This window comes from Calliopsis andreniformis, chromosome 4, assembly GCF_051401765.1.
Source record: "Calliopsis andreniformis isolate RMS-2024a chromosome 4, iyCalAndr_principal, whole genome shotgun sequence".
Classification (NCBI taxonomy): Eukaryota; Metazoa; Arthropoda; class Insecta; order Hymenoptera; family Andrenidae; genus Calliopsis; species Calliopsis andreniformis.
Window position 1 is genome coordinate 14,188,669 of NC_135065.1, and position 21,860 is coordinate 14,210,528.

Sequence of the window (21,860 nt, forward strand, 5' to 3'; positions counted from 1 at the left end):
TTGCTCTTTAGCCTATCGTTGCGATAAAAAAATATGAGGAATAAAAATATATCACGTAACAACGCTTCTCTCAATCGAGTCGCTGACACGACTTAGCGACGAGAGAAACAACTCGAGAAGATCCGAAGCAATCGCAGCGTCCAAGTTTCCCAGCGAATTTCGTAATGTCTCTGTTGATTCTGGGTTCCGGGAAAATGCTCGTCACACTCTCGTTCTCCTCGTTTAACCTTCGACCGTGAATCGAATCGATTGCAACACACATCGGCAGCAAACTATACATATGTACACATATCTTCCCCCTTTGTTCTTTGCGGTTTCGTTCAAGCCGCTCCGTTCCACGTGATGCATCGGTTTCGTTCGCTCAATCGTAGAATGAACTTTACTAAGCCATTATCCGATCCAAGATAGCCATCAGCTGGGCTGAGGTGGTGTCAATTTCACCAGAAGCCACGTGTACAGTTTGGGCCTCTGTTTATCGACTAGTTCGTACTGAAGATTGCTCAGTCCGTCTGTGGCGAATCTCTTCTTCCCCGTTTTCAGGTACTCGTACCTGTCATTTCAACGGAAACAACGAGTTCAGCACTAAGCAGAAGTATGAAAAATATAAGAAATATTCGACTGCTCACCTCTTAGGGTTGGCTTTTTCTTTCTTGTGCGTAAGCATCTTGTAGCGCGCCACGTTCGCCGGGTAGCGGGAGATGTGTAGGTCGTGCGCTTTTATTCGATTCGCCATATCGTCATCCTCGGCACCCCAACCCCAGAACACGTTACTGAACCCGTTCAGGAGGCGAAATTGATCGCGCGACATCGCTGACACGCCACCGAATAGATCAGCGTACGGTAATCTGAGGACAATAGAGACATCGTGAAGCAGCGTTTCCAGAGGAATTCACCGACATTTCAAACGCGATAGATACCTGTATTTGAACTTGTCGACAGCAACCGACATGTGTCTAGGCTGCTCGGGGCAGGTGTAGAGATTTCTATCATCTTCCGGGAGTAGGTCAACGTCGTGAAAAATGAAACAATCGAAAGGTCGCTCCTTCAAGGCCTCGACGTATCCCACGTTCATGAGCATCGCGCGGTTGAAGGCCTCGCTGCCTGGAAAACGATAACGAGAGACACGTCCTAGCGACACGACATTTCGATTTCTCTACGATGGAAAGTGTATATGGCGCAGTTGTTCATCTCGAAAGGAACCGTACGGTTTCTCGTCGAGGCTGAGGCGCGGCTGGCTGCTGCGTTATCGTTGCGGGTAATCAAATCGATCGAGTGAATCGCGCGTTAACGACACTTTCCCGTGTTTCCCGTGTTTCCCGTTAACTAGAAGGTACGACGACCGACGGCGACCGATTACGAGGGAACGTTCCCGTACACTTACGGTAATAACGAGTTGAACTAACGTTCCCCGACGTTCCGAACAAATGCATCGAAACGATATTAACGGTACCGCGATGAATCTACGACAGCTGCAACTAATTGCGTCGCGTCTTCGCGCCTTCCGCTTTGATGCTTCCCTGGAGCTACGATACGCGCGCACCGTTACTTCTGACTTCGAACGCTGTCGAACGATGTCGAACGATTCGCAATGCAAACTCTTTACGGCCATATTTTATGCAGACATTTCCATCTTTTAAGCGCGTTCGTAACAGACCTTTCGCAGGGGAAGTCTTCCTGAAACCTTGCAGTAGAGGAATTATTGAAACACGATCAATCTAATTTACTCGTTCCGATAACGATCGACGTCGACGATGCATCGAGACGAAAGCACCGATTCCACTCTTCACGCGGCCCAATAAATGTTTGAAAAAGAGGATGGAAAGAGGATGGAAAGAGGATGGAAAGAGGATGGAAAGAGGATGGAAAGAGGATGGAAAGAGGGGGAATCTGTAGAGGGTATGGGAGAAAGAGAAGGAAATTCGCAAGGTACCGAACTGTCGGTTAAATGTAGAGGCTCGTGAAACGGTCACTCGCACACATCGATACCGCATTGCGGTAGATGCAACGGCTATCTTCGCTGCTCTGCTGTCTTTGCGATCAAGTTATGCTTTGGTACGACTTACGTAAGGGTTGCTTACTACATCGCGAAAACCTTGACACTGACCGATATGTCCACATCGTTTCTGAACCTTACGCTCGCCATGTTTACGTGTTTAAAGTGTGTTCCATTAATTGTTTGCATACATGGAAAAATGAATTTCGATGAACTGCGTTGGATCGAAGGCTCGCGTGCTTGATTGAAATCCGACGCGACGCGATGCGACGGCATACTATTCGATGCTCGTTGTTTACGTAACAGAGAGGAAGCAGGGGAGAAGCATAGTCGAAGCATTCGATCGGATGGAGGTAAATTGAATTAAAAATTGCGTTAGAGTTCGAAACGAGCTCAAAGAGGATGAAAGATACACATTGTTCGAGAGAAGTTGGTTCGAAGCGTTCAAGCGATCGTATCGGAGAAGCAAACGGAGAGTTGTTGCAAAGTACGAAGAAATATCTACTGAAAGGAATTTTTCGAACGTTTCAATCTGATTTTTAGCAGAGAGTTCGCAGAAGTTAATATATTTCTGTAGGTTAGAACGCAAGTTATCGCGTTCGAGGAAGTGTAGGTAAGCTCACCTTCTTGTTCCACCACAAATATTTGATAGTCGATCTGCTGACGTAGTAGCATAGGATGAAGATTATAAAGTAACGCTTGGAGGTGCTGCGGTCGATCGCGAAACGGAACGATAATAGCGACGCGATGTCTGGCGACGCAATCGGTTGGATATCCTCTACCGCCCGGCTTCACGTCCACGAACATCTTTTCTATCACCGACAATTCTGGAGGCGACTTGTTAACGACAAGTGGTCCAACTGCAAGCAATTAATCAGCATCATTTTTCTTGACGCTTTCGTAATTGGTGAAATGAGCGAAAACTCACCAAGATTCGGAGGGATGAGTGGGCATCGCTGCAACATCGTGCTGTTCGTCGAACTCGTCGAATTGCTCGAATTGCTCGAATTGCTCGAATTGCTCGAATTGGTCGGCGAAGCTTCCTGCGAGCTTCCAACGACGTACGTGTTCCGAGTGGGAAACCCGGCTTCCACCTTGGAAATGTTAGAATGAGCTTTACCGGCCCAGGGCACAGTCGTCGATGTGACATTGTTGCTACCCAGTATACTAGATACCGTTACAGGCCCGTATATGATAAGGCCTCGTGGATGATGCCTGTAGGTGCGATCAGCATATCTGGAAACGCATAAACGCATAAACGCATAAACGCATAAACGCATATGCGTTTAAACCCTGTTCGCTACGATATCAAGCTATCAGTGGAAAAAAGCATCGATAGGAATTTCTCGCTAGCATGTATCAGCCGCGTACGTGGAATCCTTTTCACGGCTGGATGAAATCATCGATAAATAATTATCCTCGTACGTATGCAACGCGACGCGTACAGGATACACGCGTGCCGCATGTGCAAACAGCGGCCAGTCTTCATTTCGATAGCCTGCTCGAGTGCGCTGCTCTTCTAAGCTTCATTTCCATCGAATTAGATATCACGCGGAACGACTTTTTTATAGTTATATTATCAGCAGCAACGAAATTTCAGTAGTCGTTATCGCATTCAACGGCGCTATAAGGAGTTCAGTTCCAGACTCCAGAGACACGATTTCTTTGACGACATATAGGGCCACAGCTTACGCAAATCAAGTGATTTCTTCAAATCACCTGCTTTTTCATGAATTTTACAACGCTTCGTATACAAGCAGGCTAGAGAATTTCGAGTAACGCAATGCAACAAAGAATCCGAGGGTTAGCCAAGTACTTCCGCAAACGAGCAATTGAAATGACCGTTAACGAAGTAACGAGAGTAACGAGATCACGTACGCTTCTAGAATGTACGCGCTAGCTTGGCCGAAGGACTTTTCCCAGAAATTCACTTCGATACGACGTAGACCATCGGATTTTCGCGTTTCAGTTGATGGTACGATAAAAAAAAAGTTGTACGGTAGGAAAGGTAAGGTATACGTACCTGGTAGCGTTAATAGTAAATATCGTCTCTATGGAGCGGCGATCAAAGACGCCGCTAAGTAAATACTGAATGGCGATGAGGGCAAGAACAACACAGACGAGCGCCTTGTAAAGGTGGGCACGATGCCACAGTACCACGGCTGCGGCCGCAGTCATCGCATGTGCGAGACACCATAACTCCCTGTCGTCGCCGTTAGAAGAGCGCCGTCCTGGACGAGGCGCTCTCTGCTGGCTGGTGTAGTTGCCGTTGCCGTTGCCTTTGCTTTTCCCGCACCTACATTCGCAACTCTTCCATTTTCTTCGAGATTAAGAGACCTCCGAGCTTCTGTTGCCGCACTCTCGTTAGAAAGAAAGAGCCACCAAGCGCATTACCCTCCAGGAGGAGCGTGCTAGCCACGGAGACACCTTTTTGCTAGTCTGGGAACCAGGAAACACAAACATCAATTCCCTCTCAGTTTCAGACAACTCGGCAACGAACAATTTCTGGATTTCATGGCAGCTTTGAACACGAACATCAATTACAAGGCGACGACTTCGTAAACGACAAACTACCCATTAACCAACCGCCCGCAGAATAAACCACCTTTTCTTCCTGGTCAACCATTGCGCAAGTATTTGCATTACACGGTTTACTCGTTTTCTCCTCAAGTAAGTTCAATTTCTGATATTCGCGAAGGAAAACGGTGTTACACCTACATTTGAAGGACCACGTGGACGATTTGGAGCAAGGTCATATACATATGCTCGGAGAAGAGATTAGATAGCATATCCGCTCGTTAACGGTCGACATCTGATTTCCGTGATAGAATATACATTTCGGAACATGTTCGATAATTGCAGTAACTACGAAGGAACCGCGATAATGCATCCTCTAATCGCAAGTTCGAATTTTCTACGTAATATCACAGTTAGCTTTCTCGGTGTTTGCATTTATTTTCCACGTAATAAAATGGATGCACGAGGTAGGATAGATAACGATCGGTTTGGCGAAGGGGGGGAGGCGTACGAGTGTTCTTGCATGCATCGGCGCTCATGCAATTTACTGTAAAATCTACAATTACGATAGTTATCGTGACATCGAGGTATCACGCGGCTGCGACGGTAGCTCTAATTATGTCATACCGTTTCGTTCCCTCAACTTCTTCTCACCCTTTCTTATCCTTTGGCAAATAAATTATAATACGATATGAATTAGCGTCGCCGCGGCGTGCCGCGGCTCAAAGATTTGTTAGAGTTGTTATTTGGTGATGGAGACAATTGGCCGCGACCTAGCTACGGTCTATTGTAGGGTGAGTTAATTGCATCCTCTTTAGAAGTCAATTAAGCGAATGTTTGCGCGTGTCTATTAATAACCATTGTCGTGTACCTATGAATGAACGGTCGCTTTCTTTCGTCAAGAAAATGATATTTCATTAAAAAGAAAATGAACAAATGAAGTACCTATACTTAACTAAAATGTTGTGGCATCTTCTCGCTTCACTTTCAGCTCGGTAACAATTATTTCTTGAAAGTAATAAGGATCGGGCAAATCTTGCAATTTATTATCTTTCATACTGTCATCGTGGAATACCACTATTATCGCCATGAGCGATCGAGAATGCTATTTTCGATATAGGTCATCCCTTCGAGTCGAATGGTTGTTGAACATATTAGGAAGAAGGGTATCTATCATCCTCGATTATCAAATTGTTGTTTAATGCATCGAGCGAGAAGCTAATTGGAAAAAAGAGGAAACTCGCAAATATCGAACAGCCAAACCACCGTTTTCTACTATTCGAAAGTGTTCCGTGAAAGAAAATGAATGAAGGAATGAAACGAAGAAACAGGAAGTAGAGGAATATGGGGAAAGGCAATAGGGTAGAAAACAAAAAGGAAAGAAGTAGTGGGGAGAGAGAGATGAGGGAAGGGGGAGGGAGAGAGAAGATGCAGCAGTTGTGAAACGCGGGGATCGATAACCATCGTCATGGCGACCATAGCATCAACTAGTTCTTACTCCAGCAGCTCTCCTACTCTCTTCCGGTTTCGCAATACGCCAACTTGGATCCTAGAAAATTCTAGTTTTCCTCAAATCGAACAAATATTTTGCCACTTAGGCCTCGAAGTGGGATGTGTAGAGAAAGACGTTCTTATATTTATGCAAGTTATTCGTACATAAAAAGGAGTGTCATCTGGAAGATGCACTGGATCGGTCGATTCACCCACGAGAAGATTACACGCGCGTATAAAGCGCGTATAAAGCACGTATAAAGCGCGTCCCAAATGCGGTCGAGATCTCTTTAAATTCATGAGAAGAGAAGAATATAGTTGAAGAACTTTCCAAGAAGAGCTTCAAAAAGAAGAACGTTGCGGCAGAACTTTTACGAAATCATTGATCGCTTTTCGATCAATACGAGAAGTTTTCGGATATATTGAAATTGTCAAAGAAAATACTTGAAAATAGTAAGAAATAGTAAACAGTTGAAGTGAACTAGTAGTTTCAACTCACCGGCCAGGTTCAATTATAGTGTAGTCAACTGTAGTCTAAGATCGTACTAAGAGTACAGTTACAGTTACTCGTTTTAATATTCGGACACTATGGTTTTTGCGAAATTAAAGCTTTACGTATTTACTTAAAATTTGGTTATCGAATTTTCTGGTCCGTAATTTGTTGAAGCACATATTCTAGTTTACAAATATGTAAAATTAATTACTTTATTTTTTATTGTTTTCCACATAATAAATCATAAACGAAATTAGACTCAATATTGGTGTCGAAAAAATATTCGGACATCTAGTATATTTCGCCGTTTATTCGCTTTAGAAGGTCCGTTTGTAAATTCGTTATGATTGTTTGTAAACACCAAGAGTGTGCAGCAATTCGGTTAGCTTCTGGTAGTCAGTTTCATAATAGATTCCATCGTTTCTACACGCATTTGTGAAAATGGGTCGCAAAAGTAAAAATACCTCATTCAACATTCGACAACTTGTTATATTTCACCGCGAAAAAGGGAAATCATACCGGGAAATTGGGAAGTTGTTAAATTTAAGTAAAAGTACCGTCGTGGATATTATAAGAAGATATAAACATGAAGATCGCATTGAATCTATTCCTCAAAAGGGACGCCCACGTCTTCTTGACAATCGTGATAAGCGTGTAATTATTCGAAAAATAAAGATCAATCCAGGATTAAGTGCCCCTAATTTAACAGCAGAATTGGCTGCGGAAACTGGAAAGAAAGTGCACATGTATACAGTTCGCAATGTTTTAAAAGATGCTGATTATAATGGTAGAGTGGCTCGTAGAAAACCATACATAAACGAGATCAATCGAAAGAAACGCATAACATTCGCTAAAGAATTTATTTCTAAAACACAATCATGGTGGAATGATGTGATTTTTGCGGACGAAAGTCAATTTCATGTTTCTGGGTGTAGTAGACGAAAATTAGTGTGGCGTAAACCAAATGAACAATTAAAAATAAAGAATATGATACCGACGGTGAAACACGGTGGCGGAGGCTTGATGGTATGGGGCTGTATTTCAACTGCTGGAGTAGGAGAGTTAGTTTTCATTGAAGGTATTATGGATAAGAACAAATATTTAGACTTATTAAAGCAAAATTTATTAAAAAGTGCAACGAATATGGGTATACGCGACAGTTTCAAGTTCTACCAGGACAACGATCCGAAACACAAATCGAGAATAGTTCAGGAATATTTATTGTATGCTTGTCCGAAAGTGCTACATCCTCCACCACAATCACCGGATTTAAATCCAATTGAGAATTTGTGGGACTTATTGGATCGTAATATTACGACAACGCCTATAAAAACAAAAGAAGAATTAAAAATACGACTGAGAGAAGAGTGGAGACGCATTACTCAAAATTACTTAAGTAAAGTAATTTCAAATATGCCGGCACGGTTGCAACATGTTATTAGACAACAGGGATATCCCACAAAATACTAAAATTATTATAATTTTGTTCTTATGTATTTCTAAATAGGAAAAAACGTTATGTAATGTTAAGTGTCCGAATATTTTTTCGACACCAGTATTGGGTCTAATTTCGTTTATGATTTATTATGTGGAAAACAATAAAAACTAAAGTAATTAATTTTACATATTTGTAAACTAGAATATGTGCTTCAACAAATTACGGACCAGAAAATTGGATAACCACATTTCAAGTAAGTACGTAAAGCTTTAATTTCGCAAAAGCCATAGTGTCCGAATATTAAAACGAGTAACTGTACGTCCGCACGTTGAGTATATAAGTACGCTTGCTTAAATTTATTCGAACAGTTGGGTCAACAAGATGTCATTAGCATTCAATAAAAAATCATTAACGTTCCTAGACAAAAGATAATGTATATTTGCTACCTTACTGTACATGTTTGGACAGGTGTGTGAAACAGAAGTAATTGATTTTTACGAATAAAGCTGTGGTGTTTTCTTTCGATCGAATTTCACGATAAAAAAAGTACAATTGCTAACAGAAGGAAAAAATGTGCGTAGAAGCGTCTGATGACCGAGGAAGTATGAGAAGGAAGAATTAGAAAAATAGGGCTGAGATAAAAGAGGCATAGAAGAGGCATAGAAGAGGCATAGAAGAGGCATAGAAGAGGCATAGAAGAGGCATAGAAGAGGCATAAGGAGTTGAAAATAAGAATAAGAGCGTGGCAGGAGGCAAAAGAAGTGTAGATAACGGCGAGAGAATGGGTAGCTCGAGGGTTCTACCAGCACTCGTTTTGTAAACTTCTTCTCAAAGGGCCAGGAAACCTAAAGAGGATATAGAACGAAGTAACGAAGGGCTACGAGAGTCGAGAAGTGGAAACGAGGGGAGGGGGGCGAATTAAAATGCACGACGTTTCCTCCCCTTGGACCAGGGGTTCAGATTCTCTCCGTGTTCCACTGTCAGCCGCAACCCTTTCTTCGCGAGCTGCCTTTTCCTGCGGACTCTGACGCACGAATCAAGGCTGATCCGAGGCTGAAAAATAACAGAGTCGAAGAAGAGAGACAGTTGAAAAGATCTGTCTCGTTCTATTCTCTTTCGAGTAATTGAGATTCCTCGTGCTTTCCCTCTAAGCGCTTCCATTCAACATCCTTGCCCTCCATTTATATTCTTCCGGGTTGAAATGCCTATTTGCGTGTATATGAGTACTTAGCTGAACTGGCTCGGAAAGCTCGGATGCTACGGTCGATAAATCAGTATTTCTACTCGTCTAGCCCCTTTCAAGGCTACCCTTTTCAGAGTTTACGATTGCTCCGAGCACCACGTTTGTGGTTTACTCTAGTTACTGTCCTAACATCGTTTCATCGTTTTATCGTTTCGATACTACTTCTTCATTTTATACACAGAGTTCGTTTTCCTACAAAATAAACATAATATCGAAGGTATTCGAATGGTAGGTGAGATAGGTAGGTAGGTAGCGGCGCGCGACGGTCAAGTTACAATTAGTTACTACTAAGATTTCCCTAATTGCGAAGAAATATCGTAAATGCGCGTGGGGGTGAACGTAGTCCGACTCGCTACACTTTGCACGGAGCCTGAATACATTATTTTCGCGCGATTTTCGCTTACGTTGTAGGCAACGATCTCTAGTGTGTATTTCAGAGTGAAAAGCAAAGTCTCGACTTGTGACGATAGCCTCGTCCTTTCTTTTTTTCTTCCTTAAAAACCTTCTCTCGAATAGTATTAATAATATTATACTCGAATTTTTCACGCGCGACGCTATGGCCTTTAGGTACAGTCGATAAGATACTTTTTCGGGGGGCGTGTTTAGTTCCAACAAAACGAATTTATCAAGTAAGCATTCGTGACCACCCACCCATCCACCCACCTATCTACGCAGGACACGGCTCGAAAATAATGACCTTAACATCCAATTCCCCGAATAGAAAGATAATTACTGTTGAGCGACTGGTTCCACTGCACAGGCTTTTAACATCGTCGAATAAATATGAGTTCGTTAGAGGCGGTACCGCCTCTGGGAAAATAAAAGCAGTATGAATGGAAAAGATTTAGCTCGTCGGTAAAATAACTAAGCACGCTTCTATCGAATTACTTGCGTGCCTACTACTGTATTAAAGCGGAAATCAAGAAACTGTAACGACGATAAAGCAACGTCGTCTTTATCACCCAGCTAATTAACGTAATTGAGTTTCTCTCGAATGGTGATACGTATAAAGTTTGCATCTACTGGCCGACAGTGGTAGGTTACATGCATAAGTTAGGAGAAGAAAAGAAAGGGAATAGACGTAAAAAAGAAAAAAAGAGAAGTATACTCAAGTAGGTACCTATTAATTAACTACATATAAAGGGAGCGGTCATGTAAGTAGGTATGTTGACAGTGAGAGATGTATCACGTGAACTTGGGAATACGTACATTTCCCATCGTATATTCGTGAAGCGTGACGCGATAACAATCGTATAAGGAATTTGAATTAGACGGAGACAGAAACTGCGACATTATCGTAAATTACACGTATCCTGCGAATCAAGTCACGATAATTCTACACGCGTTAATAATGTGAATAAGCATGACTGCTGACTTTCGAGTGGAAGAAACAAAAATATTCGCATAGAATTGAAGAGTCAAGATAAGACTTACGATTAGTAAGCAATGTTGGCGTAGTCGAATTAAGAAGGTATAAGTACTGAATGCACCTGGAACAGAAAAAAGACAGTCGATAATTGCGAGATGTGATGAGAAATGATAAGAACGTTAAAAGCAAAGGTAAGCTTGTTACACCACGCGCGATAAAAACTTAAGTAACAATTTCTTCGTGATCGTGTATTTGAACTTAAGTAACAATTACTGGCGCGCAATCGTTAGAATTCATGACACGATTTCGAATCTGTATAATTGCTTGCCCCTTGCTCTATGGACGGGCGAGGGGAATTGAAGAGGCAGGAGGAAGAGGCTTTTATGCACTGATATTGAGCTACACTACACTCTATGTAGCTGTTATATGAAACTGCGTGCTGCAGGATATGCGGCATAATGTACCGGATATGAAGTGGATAATACCAAAGGTGAAGTACTATTAAATTAAAGAAAAGCGTCGATTGTAATAAGAAATATATACTAGCAACGACAAGCGCGCAACTCGTTACTCACACACGACGCGAGCTAACTTTCAATTCAACTATTCAAATCAACTATTTTATCGACCATTCCATTATCCATGGAAGCTATTTTTCCTATGCGAGAAATTGAAGGCTGGAAGTTGCTTCGTCGAAGATAGTGAAATTAATGCAGATAGTTGATAATGTAAACATACATATATGCATACACGGATATACGTATAAGGCAGTAGAAGCGATTTCACGGTAACCCGAATTTGGAGTAAATCCAAGCTGAAAATCAATCGACCTTTGGACCAAGCGGATGTATACTCGTGCTTTCTTTGCTGGACAATAAAACGGGCGGAGTATCGGTCCGCTATCGGGAGTCGTTTCGTTGCGAATTTCTCCTTCTCTAAATGTCTAGAAAGCATCGAATTCTACATTCGATGTATGTACGACAAGGTCGTTCAGCAACAGCACCGATTGCTCATGGGGAAATGGGTTAGGGTTAGGTAATACGATAGAATATAATGCACGTTAAAACAATTACGCAAACCGCTAAATAGGATTTCGTTTTCATTAAATTGACATTTATCGATCATTTGAATTAGGTAGACGGTAGATATACCAGGAGTTTGTACCTACTCACGTTTCTATAAACTAATCTCGTTCAGTTCACTAATTTACTTAGACTGTTCGAATGTATATCCAGTGCTGACATCTGTGGAGTTTTTCCCGGTGATAAGGAGCAATTGAAATAAACATACATAAATTGTTTCTATCGTAGCCGTAGCACGTTACTATCGCGTAACGTAAGCACGAATACCCGTATCAAAATCAAACATACACGTTGCACAATGTCGTCGTGCTCTGACATTTCTTGGGGGCGTTACGATTTATGACATTTCGACTTATCGTCAGTTAACAGTTACCGCAACGAAAGTCAATGATGACGTTACGATCTCCAACTATTACATTCTTTACATTTCCGTTTGATGAAAACGGACTATATACGGATACTTCGATATCAAAAGATCCTCCGATATTGGTATCTACGTGGAATCCATCAGCATCCTGTTCCTCTCCCTCAATATCGAAATCGTTATTAGTGAGTTATTATTGTAATTCGGAGTAGGTAAAATGGGAAGTTTGGAAGAATAATATTGATATAAAAAGTTGATAGAAGATGAATAGTATAAGAGGGTGAAAGAAGGAGCAGCGATGAAGCAAAACGAGTTTATTCCAGGCAGGTGTTCGATAGAAGAAAAGAAAAGAGGTAATACCAGTTCCCCTTGAATCGGCATATGCCGCGGACGGTGTTACGTAACACCTTTTCCCACTTTCTCTCTGCTCTTTCTGTCACCGAGGAAGGCCGATTGGTGGTCTTCCGTGCTCGACCACGTGCTAGATACTTGCTCTGCCCTCTTCCCTTTTTTCTTCGTCTATCGACTGAACTCGACTGAACTCGACTGAACTCGACTGAAGCAGCCGCGCGGAATCGACAACCTTGGCCTTTGATGTTCGAAACGCGAGATCTGTCGAGTAAGAAGACGCGAATTAGCCCTTACGAGCAACCGAACGAGAGTTTCCTGACAGCCTGACACCGATCCACTAACTGACCTTCTCAACGCAACCGGTTTTCACGTGCCCCCTCCCCCTTGTCGTTTGATCGTTTCGCGATCTCGTCACCATTCACTTGACTGACATTCACCGCGCGCACCACTGCACGTTACAGTCTCGATCCTTTACCCAGCTACTCTATCGCGTCGGTAGGAAGGATTCGAGCTTGTCGATCGTACCACAGAAAAGAAGGAGCGAGTGCGTAGGACCTTCACTTCTGTACAAACTGGAAATCATGCATCCATTCGCTTCGCGTGCCATGCAAAGCGAAGCGATTTTTTCTTTTCGAGAAGCGAGATACGAGATAGGAGAATCGAACTCTAAGCGTGTGGCGTCTTGACGAAGACAGTCGCTGCTCGTGAGTCGATGCCAACCAAGTCAACCAAAGCTCTTGCTTTCGCTAGACCACGGGGTAGACCAACACGTTTCTTCCGAACTACTTGCCTGACAAGAAAATTTAACGAGAAATTATGCGCAAAAAGCTTGAATCGTTCTAATCTTAATTACTGCGAGATTAGACGTGATTTAGCCGAGGATAACAGTGAGCGGGGAAAGTGTTTGTTTTTTTGCGATAACTTTGTTTCGCCTGGTGCATCGAAAGTGGCTCGATAGTACGTACTCGATAAAGCGAAATTCAGGAGAAACGAATGGCGAATTCTGCCCACTGACTCGACCGACTCGATGAGTAAGCTGTCCACGGTATGTTTCTCGTCGCAGTAATCGAATTCAAATCAGTGTAAATATGCGATATCATCGGTCTAGTGCATATCCCTGCGTTTCCTATGCAATATTCAAACGCTCAAGTTAGCTAGAATGCTAACTATGAAAGGCATAAAAGTGTGAGCTTACTCAAAGGTAATGTACATTGCCGGTTGTGTAGGCAAAAAGACATGCTGTACAGATATATATTCGTTATTAGTTAATATTAGTTAAAGAGCAAATTAATAGCCATATTCGGTGCAGGCGTTCGCGTATTTCTCGTCCGCGCCTGTGACTCCGCGAGTATTTATAGCGTTTGCCATTTCTGCGTCTATATTTTCGAACGCATAGTAAAGACTACTTGGTGAATCGGTTTGCGTCATTTCTACGATAAGTCTTTAAATCCAAGCGAAACGTATTTTTCTCAAGGAAATGGAAAGAGGTACGCAGCTGCGAGTAAGCACATACATAATTTTTCCCACAGTTGCGTGCGCCTATCGGTTCGAATCTAATCTCTTTTACCACGCAATTATATTTCTGGTCTAATTAACGCAGTTAAACGGTTGTACTTATCTTTTAGCAAGACCTAAGTTTCGCACGAACTTTCCTGCCGAGCGTCCGCTGCATTCTCACGGCAATGTCAACGCATACGCTATGTAGTTTGCGTCCTCTGCGCGTTCTTCGGACACTATGTGCGTGCACGTTGTATTATGCATGACTTAGATGTTAAGTATGAAAAGGAAAGGTAGAAGAATTTTCTTGTCGCGAGCGTGAGATGCATCAGAGGTCGTCCCTCGTTTATCTGTTCGGAAGACAATCGAATCTAACATCCGTCACCCTGAATGAACCTGGTGCTGCTGCTGCTGCTGCTGCTGCTGTATTCAATCACCTTGCTTCCGTTTGCGTCCATACCAGTTTTCACGTCGTAACGTCTCTAATGGCCATTAGATGTATACCTAACGTAATTGGTTAACGTACCGTGTCCTCGTTCTCCCAATAATTCTGAAACGAACTTAAGCGGTTTCATAGAATATTCCGTTACCACGAGCTCCCTCAAAGCCACGGGATGTTTAACGAGTAAACTATATTACCTTAACGCGGATCCAGCTTTTCGACTCTCTACAGTATTCTCCAGTAGGCCTTCATTCATTTCGTACTCTCTTTGAGGAAAGACGTTAGAAACGATTTCCCGAAACGTTCCCAGTACGTGTCTTTTCGACAGATCTCTTTCGTCTAATCGCGATCGCTCGAATTCATGCATTTCCGACGACAAGGAAGTCCGTTTGCGAAACTGTTTTATTCTTTCATTCTTTCATTCTGTCATTCTTTCATTCTTTCTCGTGAAACGTCTCACTGATCCGACTCACTGATCTGTAATACGGGCTCGAAATTTGGCCGGCACACCGATCTACGGCTGCTCGCGGAAACTGCGCCGAACCGCGGCTATTTCGGCTCTCCATGCAAAAGCTGATAAGGAAAATATATATTCCCACTTGACTCGCCTCGCCTCGCCTCGCCTCGACTCGCCTCGCCACCTCGCCTTCTATACCCTTTTCCGCTGTCTCAAGCTTCCTAATGCTGACGAGGTATTTTGGAGATCAGCCAATTTACACCCCTCTCTTTCCTTAGATAGTCAGATAAGAACGGAACCGAATAATCTCTTTCTTTTTCTTAGAAAAAGCAGCCCACCTACCTGAATTACGTATTCACATATGAATGCCAGTCGTCTTTAAAGGATACAAATTCGTCTAAATTATTTTAAAAGCCGTATGGTAATTTGCGAACGAATAACTAACGAGTTTAAATGTAATTTTAGGCTGTAGGCCAGCTAATTAGCTGCAGGACCTCGATTAAACGATAAACCGTTAACGAGTTATAAATAAGCGAACACACAGAATCCAGGAAAGTGTAATTACGGCGAGGAAATGATGATGAATTAGCATGTATAGCTTTTAGATGAAAAATAATAAGTCAGCTGCGTGGTTATAAGCGCGAACAAAGAATGATTATCGATTCCATCAAATAGAAACTTCCGCGAAACAACCGCGAAACAACCGCGAAAGATCATATAATAGAAATAATACATTATAATGCGAGGAAACCTACTAAATTATTTTCTGATGTGTTGGTTACTAGCTCGCGTAAAGCAAACGTAACAAATGTGAATATTTCGAACATCATTTTCACATGTCCCTGTATCCTTCCTGTTTCTACGACTATGGCACGCAAGAAAAATTGGCTGGACAAAAATATTGAGTAACTTGGCCGTAGAAAGTGCATACCGTGAAATAGCAGGAATCCTGGCGTCGTCAGCAGCCGAGGGTTTAACAAGGAAATCGTTAGACGGAGCATGATTAACCCTGCCGTTGCAACAATAAACGAACTATGAGCTTCATAACTCATCAGAGCTCTCCTCTGTCTTCTTTACAACTATTTTTCCTTCCACTATTCGATCTTTCATTTTTCAAGAGCAACGATTCTCTGGACAAGAAACATACTTTATCGTGCACGCTTTAATTAAACTGGGAGTCACGTTCGGAGCTGTAAACGCGTTAATAGAATGTATCTGTATTATTACGCGATGCTGATTAGCTTCGTGAACGTGCATACTAAAACGTGCATACTAGAACGCGCATACGAGTGATTTTCTTCGATAATCGTTTTCCTTACTCATTGTGGCTTCTAACCACCATAAAGGAAGGCACTGTTTGATAAAGTTACATATGTAGATAAATGCACAAGCTAAGTATTGTAAGAGGAAAAAGGTAGGAGAAACAGAAGAAGAAACAGTGTTGGACTCGTTCAATTATTTTCTATATCTATGTATAAAGGCAGAAAGGCACACTTGTTTCTTAGAAATCGATACATTTTCATGAACGTTTCATAAGTCGAGTATCGAGGTAAGAGTTAGGAATTACGGATTCTAGCCTCTAGCAATGAATACGTATCACGAAAATGAAAGATACAGTTTTGAATGTTGAATTAGTCTTATTCTACGATCTGTTAGCAACGTTATAGATACACGCCGACGTCTACCTTGCAAGATTAACATATAATAGTAGATACAGAAATTGATGATCGACGGGTGGTGCGTATCAAGAAACTGTACACAATGACACTTGCCGCGACTCATTGCTCTCCTTTTATCACGGAAACGTTGATCGACCATTATGCATTTAACGATAACAGCTACTGAAAAGCTGCTTGTAGTCGAAAGCATTTCATGTTACGTCCGGTGTTATAACGACAGGTGAATTCCCATTACGTGTTTCGATGCAAGCGCAATACATGCGCTAAAGAAACTTTAACAAACGTGAGAAGAAGCATATTTCACGAGAAATGAAAATATATGTATAGCGGTAAAACGTTGAGATTCTACAGTCCAGACGAAGAGCAGAAATTCCTTAATTACCGCGTCGCGATGAAATGTCTTGAAGCATACTGCAATTACATCGGTGCAGCAATTAAGCTCACTCTTTTTCAACGAATTTCCTTCCATACAAACCTGAACTCTGGGGTACGATACTTGGTAATTAGAATTTCATCATCCATGGATGATTTTGCAAAAACGAGAAATTCTTTGGCTTTATCTGCAAGCTACAACTTTCGCGACTTTAACTTCATATAATTTCAATTGCAAAGCCGTTTCAAAAATCTCTATTTCAATTTCATGATAAGTTACATAATTAGCGCGTTACGTTGCGTTGCGCTGCGTTGCGCTGCGTTGCGCTGCGTTGCGCTGCGTTGCGCTGCGTTGCGCTGCAACTTGAATGTCCTCTGCGTGGTGGCTTTTATGCACGCTTTTGAAGTCAGGAACTTGTAGTGCAAAGTGGTTCATGTTGTTACGACATAGCCAGATCAACAAACAAGATAGTTGTTCTTGTATCCTTTTAAAAAGTTTTTTCATACAAATTGTCTACACCGTTACGTAAACTGAACGGAGGAAACTGGTCGAACGTATCATGTATCGAACTCGATAGTACATTTAAACTGTTGGTTTTGTGTTCGTTGATCTTAGAGCAGGTAAGAACGCAAAGAGAAGGGCAGGAGAATTCGTGGCAGCCTGTTAGTTGGGACAGGCTAGCATTTATCGATGCGAGCGTGCTATCCCCGTGAATTAAAAGCGGACTATCGCGTATTTAGGTCGTTGCACGCACCTCAGTTTCTTCTGCTTGATCGTAACGAGAGTAGGATCCTTTGGAATTTCAGATACACTAGATCAATCAACTAGAGGAAAAAAAGAGCGATAGTGACTCACTGTTACCGCAAAATGAAATTCTAGTTAATTGCGTTGAAATAAATCTGGCTAAACGACGTCTGAAGAATACAATAGCGGCGCGAAAACAATGATCACATTGAAGACACGTCGCTGATAAAGACAAGGACAAAGAATGCGACGTTATTTGTCTGACGAACGATTATGCTCATTAGTCTCCATTCGGTGTCCCATGTGTCTACGATTGATCACAGCCCCTTCTCCTATCCTCAATATTAATGCGAAAAGTTTTTTAGAAAGTCGATGCTAAAGAAATATTCCATACGTATAATTGTTTGCTAGTGATTATTTGATTGAATTTTGCTTCTAGAAACAGGCATTCCTTTCCATTATTAGCGGTAACTGAAATGTCGAAGAAAATAATGGAAAGAATGTGGTTTGCCGTTATACCTCTGACGAGGACAAACGAATATCGTGTTACGCGTTGTCATCAAGGTTCGCAATTGAAACGATATTGTGTAGATATTTCGATGGCATGGTGACAGACCCTCAGTTGTCACCGTTGTCACCGTTGTCACCGTTGTCACTGTTCTCACTGTTGTCAGAGTTGTCAGCTGTCACGTGAGTACAGGAATGGAAAAAATATGAAGCAAGCGAAAGAGAACGATCGAAGCTGGTAGGCCACATCTTTCTACATGCCTTGGCTTTCTAATTTCTACGTAATGGGGAAAAGACTCACGGTCGCGTCGGCGACTACCTGGAATCGCTCTGTTTTCCTTTCAGCTCGAATAAGTAGGCACACAGCTTCCGCGATTCGTGTCAGATTCCACTAGTCACTCACACGGACACGAACGTTTCGTCGCGAACGAATCTCAACGTTGCTTTTAGTCTTATGCAACGTTGTCAATCGATCAGCATCCAGTTTTTCTTCGGTCTACGAAGCGGTGAACGAGAAAACGACGACAGATCGGTACGCACCTCTTGCCTAACGTCTCAAGGAGAACCGTCCGACTCGCTACACACTCGCCACACTCGCCACACTCGCTAGACAGCTCTGGACAGCTCGCAGCAGGAGCACGCTCTCTCTATTTATTCTCCCGAAAGCACGATCGCACGGTAAAACAGACACTGTCCTTACGAGATAACACACGACACGGCACGAACGAAAGAGCAACGCGATTGCTTAACGATCGGTGCCAGCTAGAATCACTCGAAATAGTCGAAACTGGTCGAAACTCTCGCGGGAAACATCGAGGGGCGCAAAAAGCAAAGATCTTTACCGAGAACATCCTCGAGAAAATATTCTCGGACACGGCGAGTAGCAGCGCCTGCATGCGGCAGCGCTGGGAACTTTGCTCCTCGGCCCTCGCCCGTACCTTTCACAACCGCCATATTGAACTGTTCTCTCGGACGCACTACTACTGCCATCTCTCGAGCGTTACCAACTTTCAACCTTTTCGCTGGCCTCGTTCTTGCAAGAAGGTCCCTTTTGCCCTTTTCGTTGCTGTTCGAACCGCGTGTCAAAAGATGCATCAATTTCAAGAGGAGTGTTGCACCCTGACAGATTTCCATCGCTCGACGATTCGGTAAGTATTACCGAACTACATTCAGATATATTTATATCATATGCGTGCACGCAATGGTAGAAAAATATTACGTTAGTAGCGTGCATAGAGAAACAAGTTAGATAGTTGCTTGAAATGGTTCTGGGTTTTACGTATTTCCTTGCTACTTCATCTAACTCGCGCGCGTGTGTATTGAAATCATAGAAATCGTAGCCTGTTTTCTCGGGATGTGTATGTGTATTGTAATATCTCTGCGATTGCTAGCGTACCCCCTCCCGCCTCGTAGCAGCTACTTTGTTAGCCGGCGAATTGAGAATTTCAGAGGGAAGGACACCATTTCTTTTTCGATTGTTCAACCGTTCGCACGATTTAAGGATTTTCTAAATATTTAGGTACGTGTCATTTATTTATCAACGTGAAAATACATTAACCGCTTCTGTGTCTTTTCTTTCTTCTTTATGTCGTGTTAAGTAGTAGTTCATACATCGATTTATGAGATTTTACGATACTTTTTGGATTCAATTATAATTTCATCGAAATACACTACTATTTATTTCATTATATTTGTTATATTTGTACATTCCTTTTCTGTTACAGATCTTTAGTCGAGATCAAAGTGACAGAGAATGGCGCCAAAGCAAAGCTGACGCCATGACAGTTAATGCTCGCGTCGAACGAATTTTCTCGGATTGGTAGAATTTGGATTTTTGCTAAGAGAAAAGAAGTATACAGGTATTTTTTTTAGTACTTTTCATTTATATTTTTATTTAATTGTTATTGATCAATTTTTTATCGATCGATGAATTTCACCATGCAATGATACAGAAAGAAATAAATGACCCAAGTTTTAGTATACTGTTAAGTTAAATTAAGATATAGGTGTGTACCGAAATATATCTAATGTCAATTTAGATGTATTTTGTTAATTTAGAATAAATTGTCTAGTTTTTCTGGCTAGGTATGTAGAAAAAAGCTTTTCTGCTACTTATTTTCAAAGTGATCGGAATAATTATTTTGCAAATAAGTACGAGAAGGTTGTAAAGAATTAGTTTTACATAAAACCCGGGTCGATACGATGAAGTAAGACTGGGCCTTCATATTCCCAGCAACTCACACGTAGCGAGACCTAGGCAATCGATATTAGTTTTAAGAGTCCCTCCAGTGGATCCCGAAGAGGATTCGCATCCGCTGGAGGACCCGCGGCGAGTGATACACTGCTGCTTCTGCAGGCGTATTTGTACTGTCTCGGGGGAGAAAGGGAACCAATCAGAAAAGTTCTTCGAGTGGTAGGAATTTCGAGATTGATCTAACGAACAATATTTTTGCGAACAATTGATACTTTCCGTAAAATAATCATCTGAACAAGAATTTCTTATCTGTGATATGATTTTAACTCTCATAGGATGATACATCTACTGACTATTCTGTACCACGTTGCCAGCCAATTGACTGGTTAATATATTCTTTCTGGAGCTGTTAGCTGTCGCCATCTTTAAAGTCTACGAAAAGACATAAACATTACTATGGAGTATAAAAATCAATAAAGAGTATTTACAAATACGCATAGAACTCTCGGTTTGATCTTGGTCAGTAGAAAATTATGTAATTGTCGAGATTGATTTTAACGAAAAATTCATCTGATAATGAAACAACAGCTTAGATATATACTGTGCATCTGTGTATTTAACATTTACTTCTTACGTTCTAACACTTATGGGTATTAGGCGAAACTGCACATCCATTTTGCGAAAATTTGTCGCGTCAACTAAATTGTTATGGTAGAAAATTATTATTGATTGTTACCATTAAAGTATCGATCAAATTATTTCGATACTGCTTCATGGTTTTTTTTATACAATGAGGATTGTATTTCAACCACTGGCATTTTACTAGTCTTTTAGAATCTTGTATAAAGCATAAGAACGTGTATGAAAGAAATGGAAACAACGTAATATAATGATATAGCATGAGAAAAATATTAATATACATATTTTATACAAAATTGAAACAGAGCTTTTGACTTAAGGATAAAAGAATTGAGTGAACGATATTTTTATCGTTACAGGTATGCATATTGTATGTATTATTTCTGCATCAATTATAAATCGTGATGCTTGAATAATACATACGTTGTTCATACTCGCAACAAAAGTACATACGAGGTAAGTTACATTTGAATCGTAATAATGAATAATATTCTATGCATGAACGCGTACATGATTTAATAACTTATATCTACATCAACAAATTTCTCTAATTTGATAAAGATCGCATTTTTGATATTAGATATCTATCAAAATTTATTGAGAAAGGATTGATATCCGTTGTTCGTCACCCACAGAAAAGAACGAACAATATAGCTAATTTGGTTGTCCCTTAAAATTTACAGGGTAAGAAGCTATATTCTAACGTTAAACGTACTTCTAGTATATTTTAGGCTAACATGTAACCATAAATCTACGTTTTCAATGTTTCTTTTTGCATAGAGACGAGTTTAAAAATGTCCAACTAAAAAAATAGCCCAGCTATTTAATGACAAGTAAAGTTTGCTTAAAAGTAAGAAGAAGTATATTTACTTCTTCCGGCGTGGACGATTAAACGACTGAACATCGTTTCGAAAGTTCGGTAAAATCTTTCGGAAAAGTTTGTCACTTGATTAAAAGTACAGTGTGTAAGCTTGATACGATATGATA

At 41.5% G+C, this 21,860-nt stretch overlaps 1 protein-coding gene and 1 long non-coding RNA gene across 2 annotated transcripts; both read right to left on the reverse strand.

Annotated features, from left to right (window-relative positions):
• Positions 1-408: 408 nt before the first annotated feature.
• LOC143178301 (beta-1,4-N-acetylgalactosaminyltransferase bre-4) lies at positions 409-4,432 on the reverse strand. Its single transcript, XM_076376857.1, has 6 exons — positions 4,017-4,432; positions 2,922-3,229; positions 2,617-2,853; positions 918-1,101; positions 627-845; positions 409-550 (listed from the first exon to the last, which is right to left on the reverse strand). The coding sequence occupies exons 1-6, from the start codon at positions 4,169-4,171 to the stop codon at positions 412-414; spliced, it is 1,242 nt and encodes a 413-aa protein (XP_076232972.1). The 5' UTR covers positions 4,172-4,432; the 3' UTR covers positions 409-411.
• Positions 4,433-14,138: 9,706 nt separating this feature from the next.
• Positions 14,139-15,120, reverse strand: LOC143178312 (uncharacterized). The gene is made up of 2 exons (XR_013001758.1): positions 14,478-15,120; positions 14,139-14,388 (listed from the first exon to the last, which is right to left on the reverse strand). It is a non-coding gene; the product is annotated as an uncharacterized LOC143178312 (long non-coding RNA).
• Positions 15,121-21,860: the final 6,740 nt, after the last annotated feature.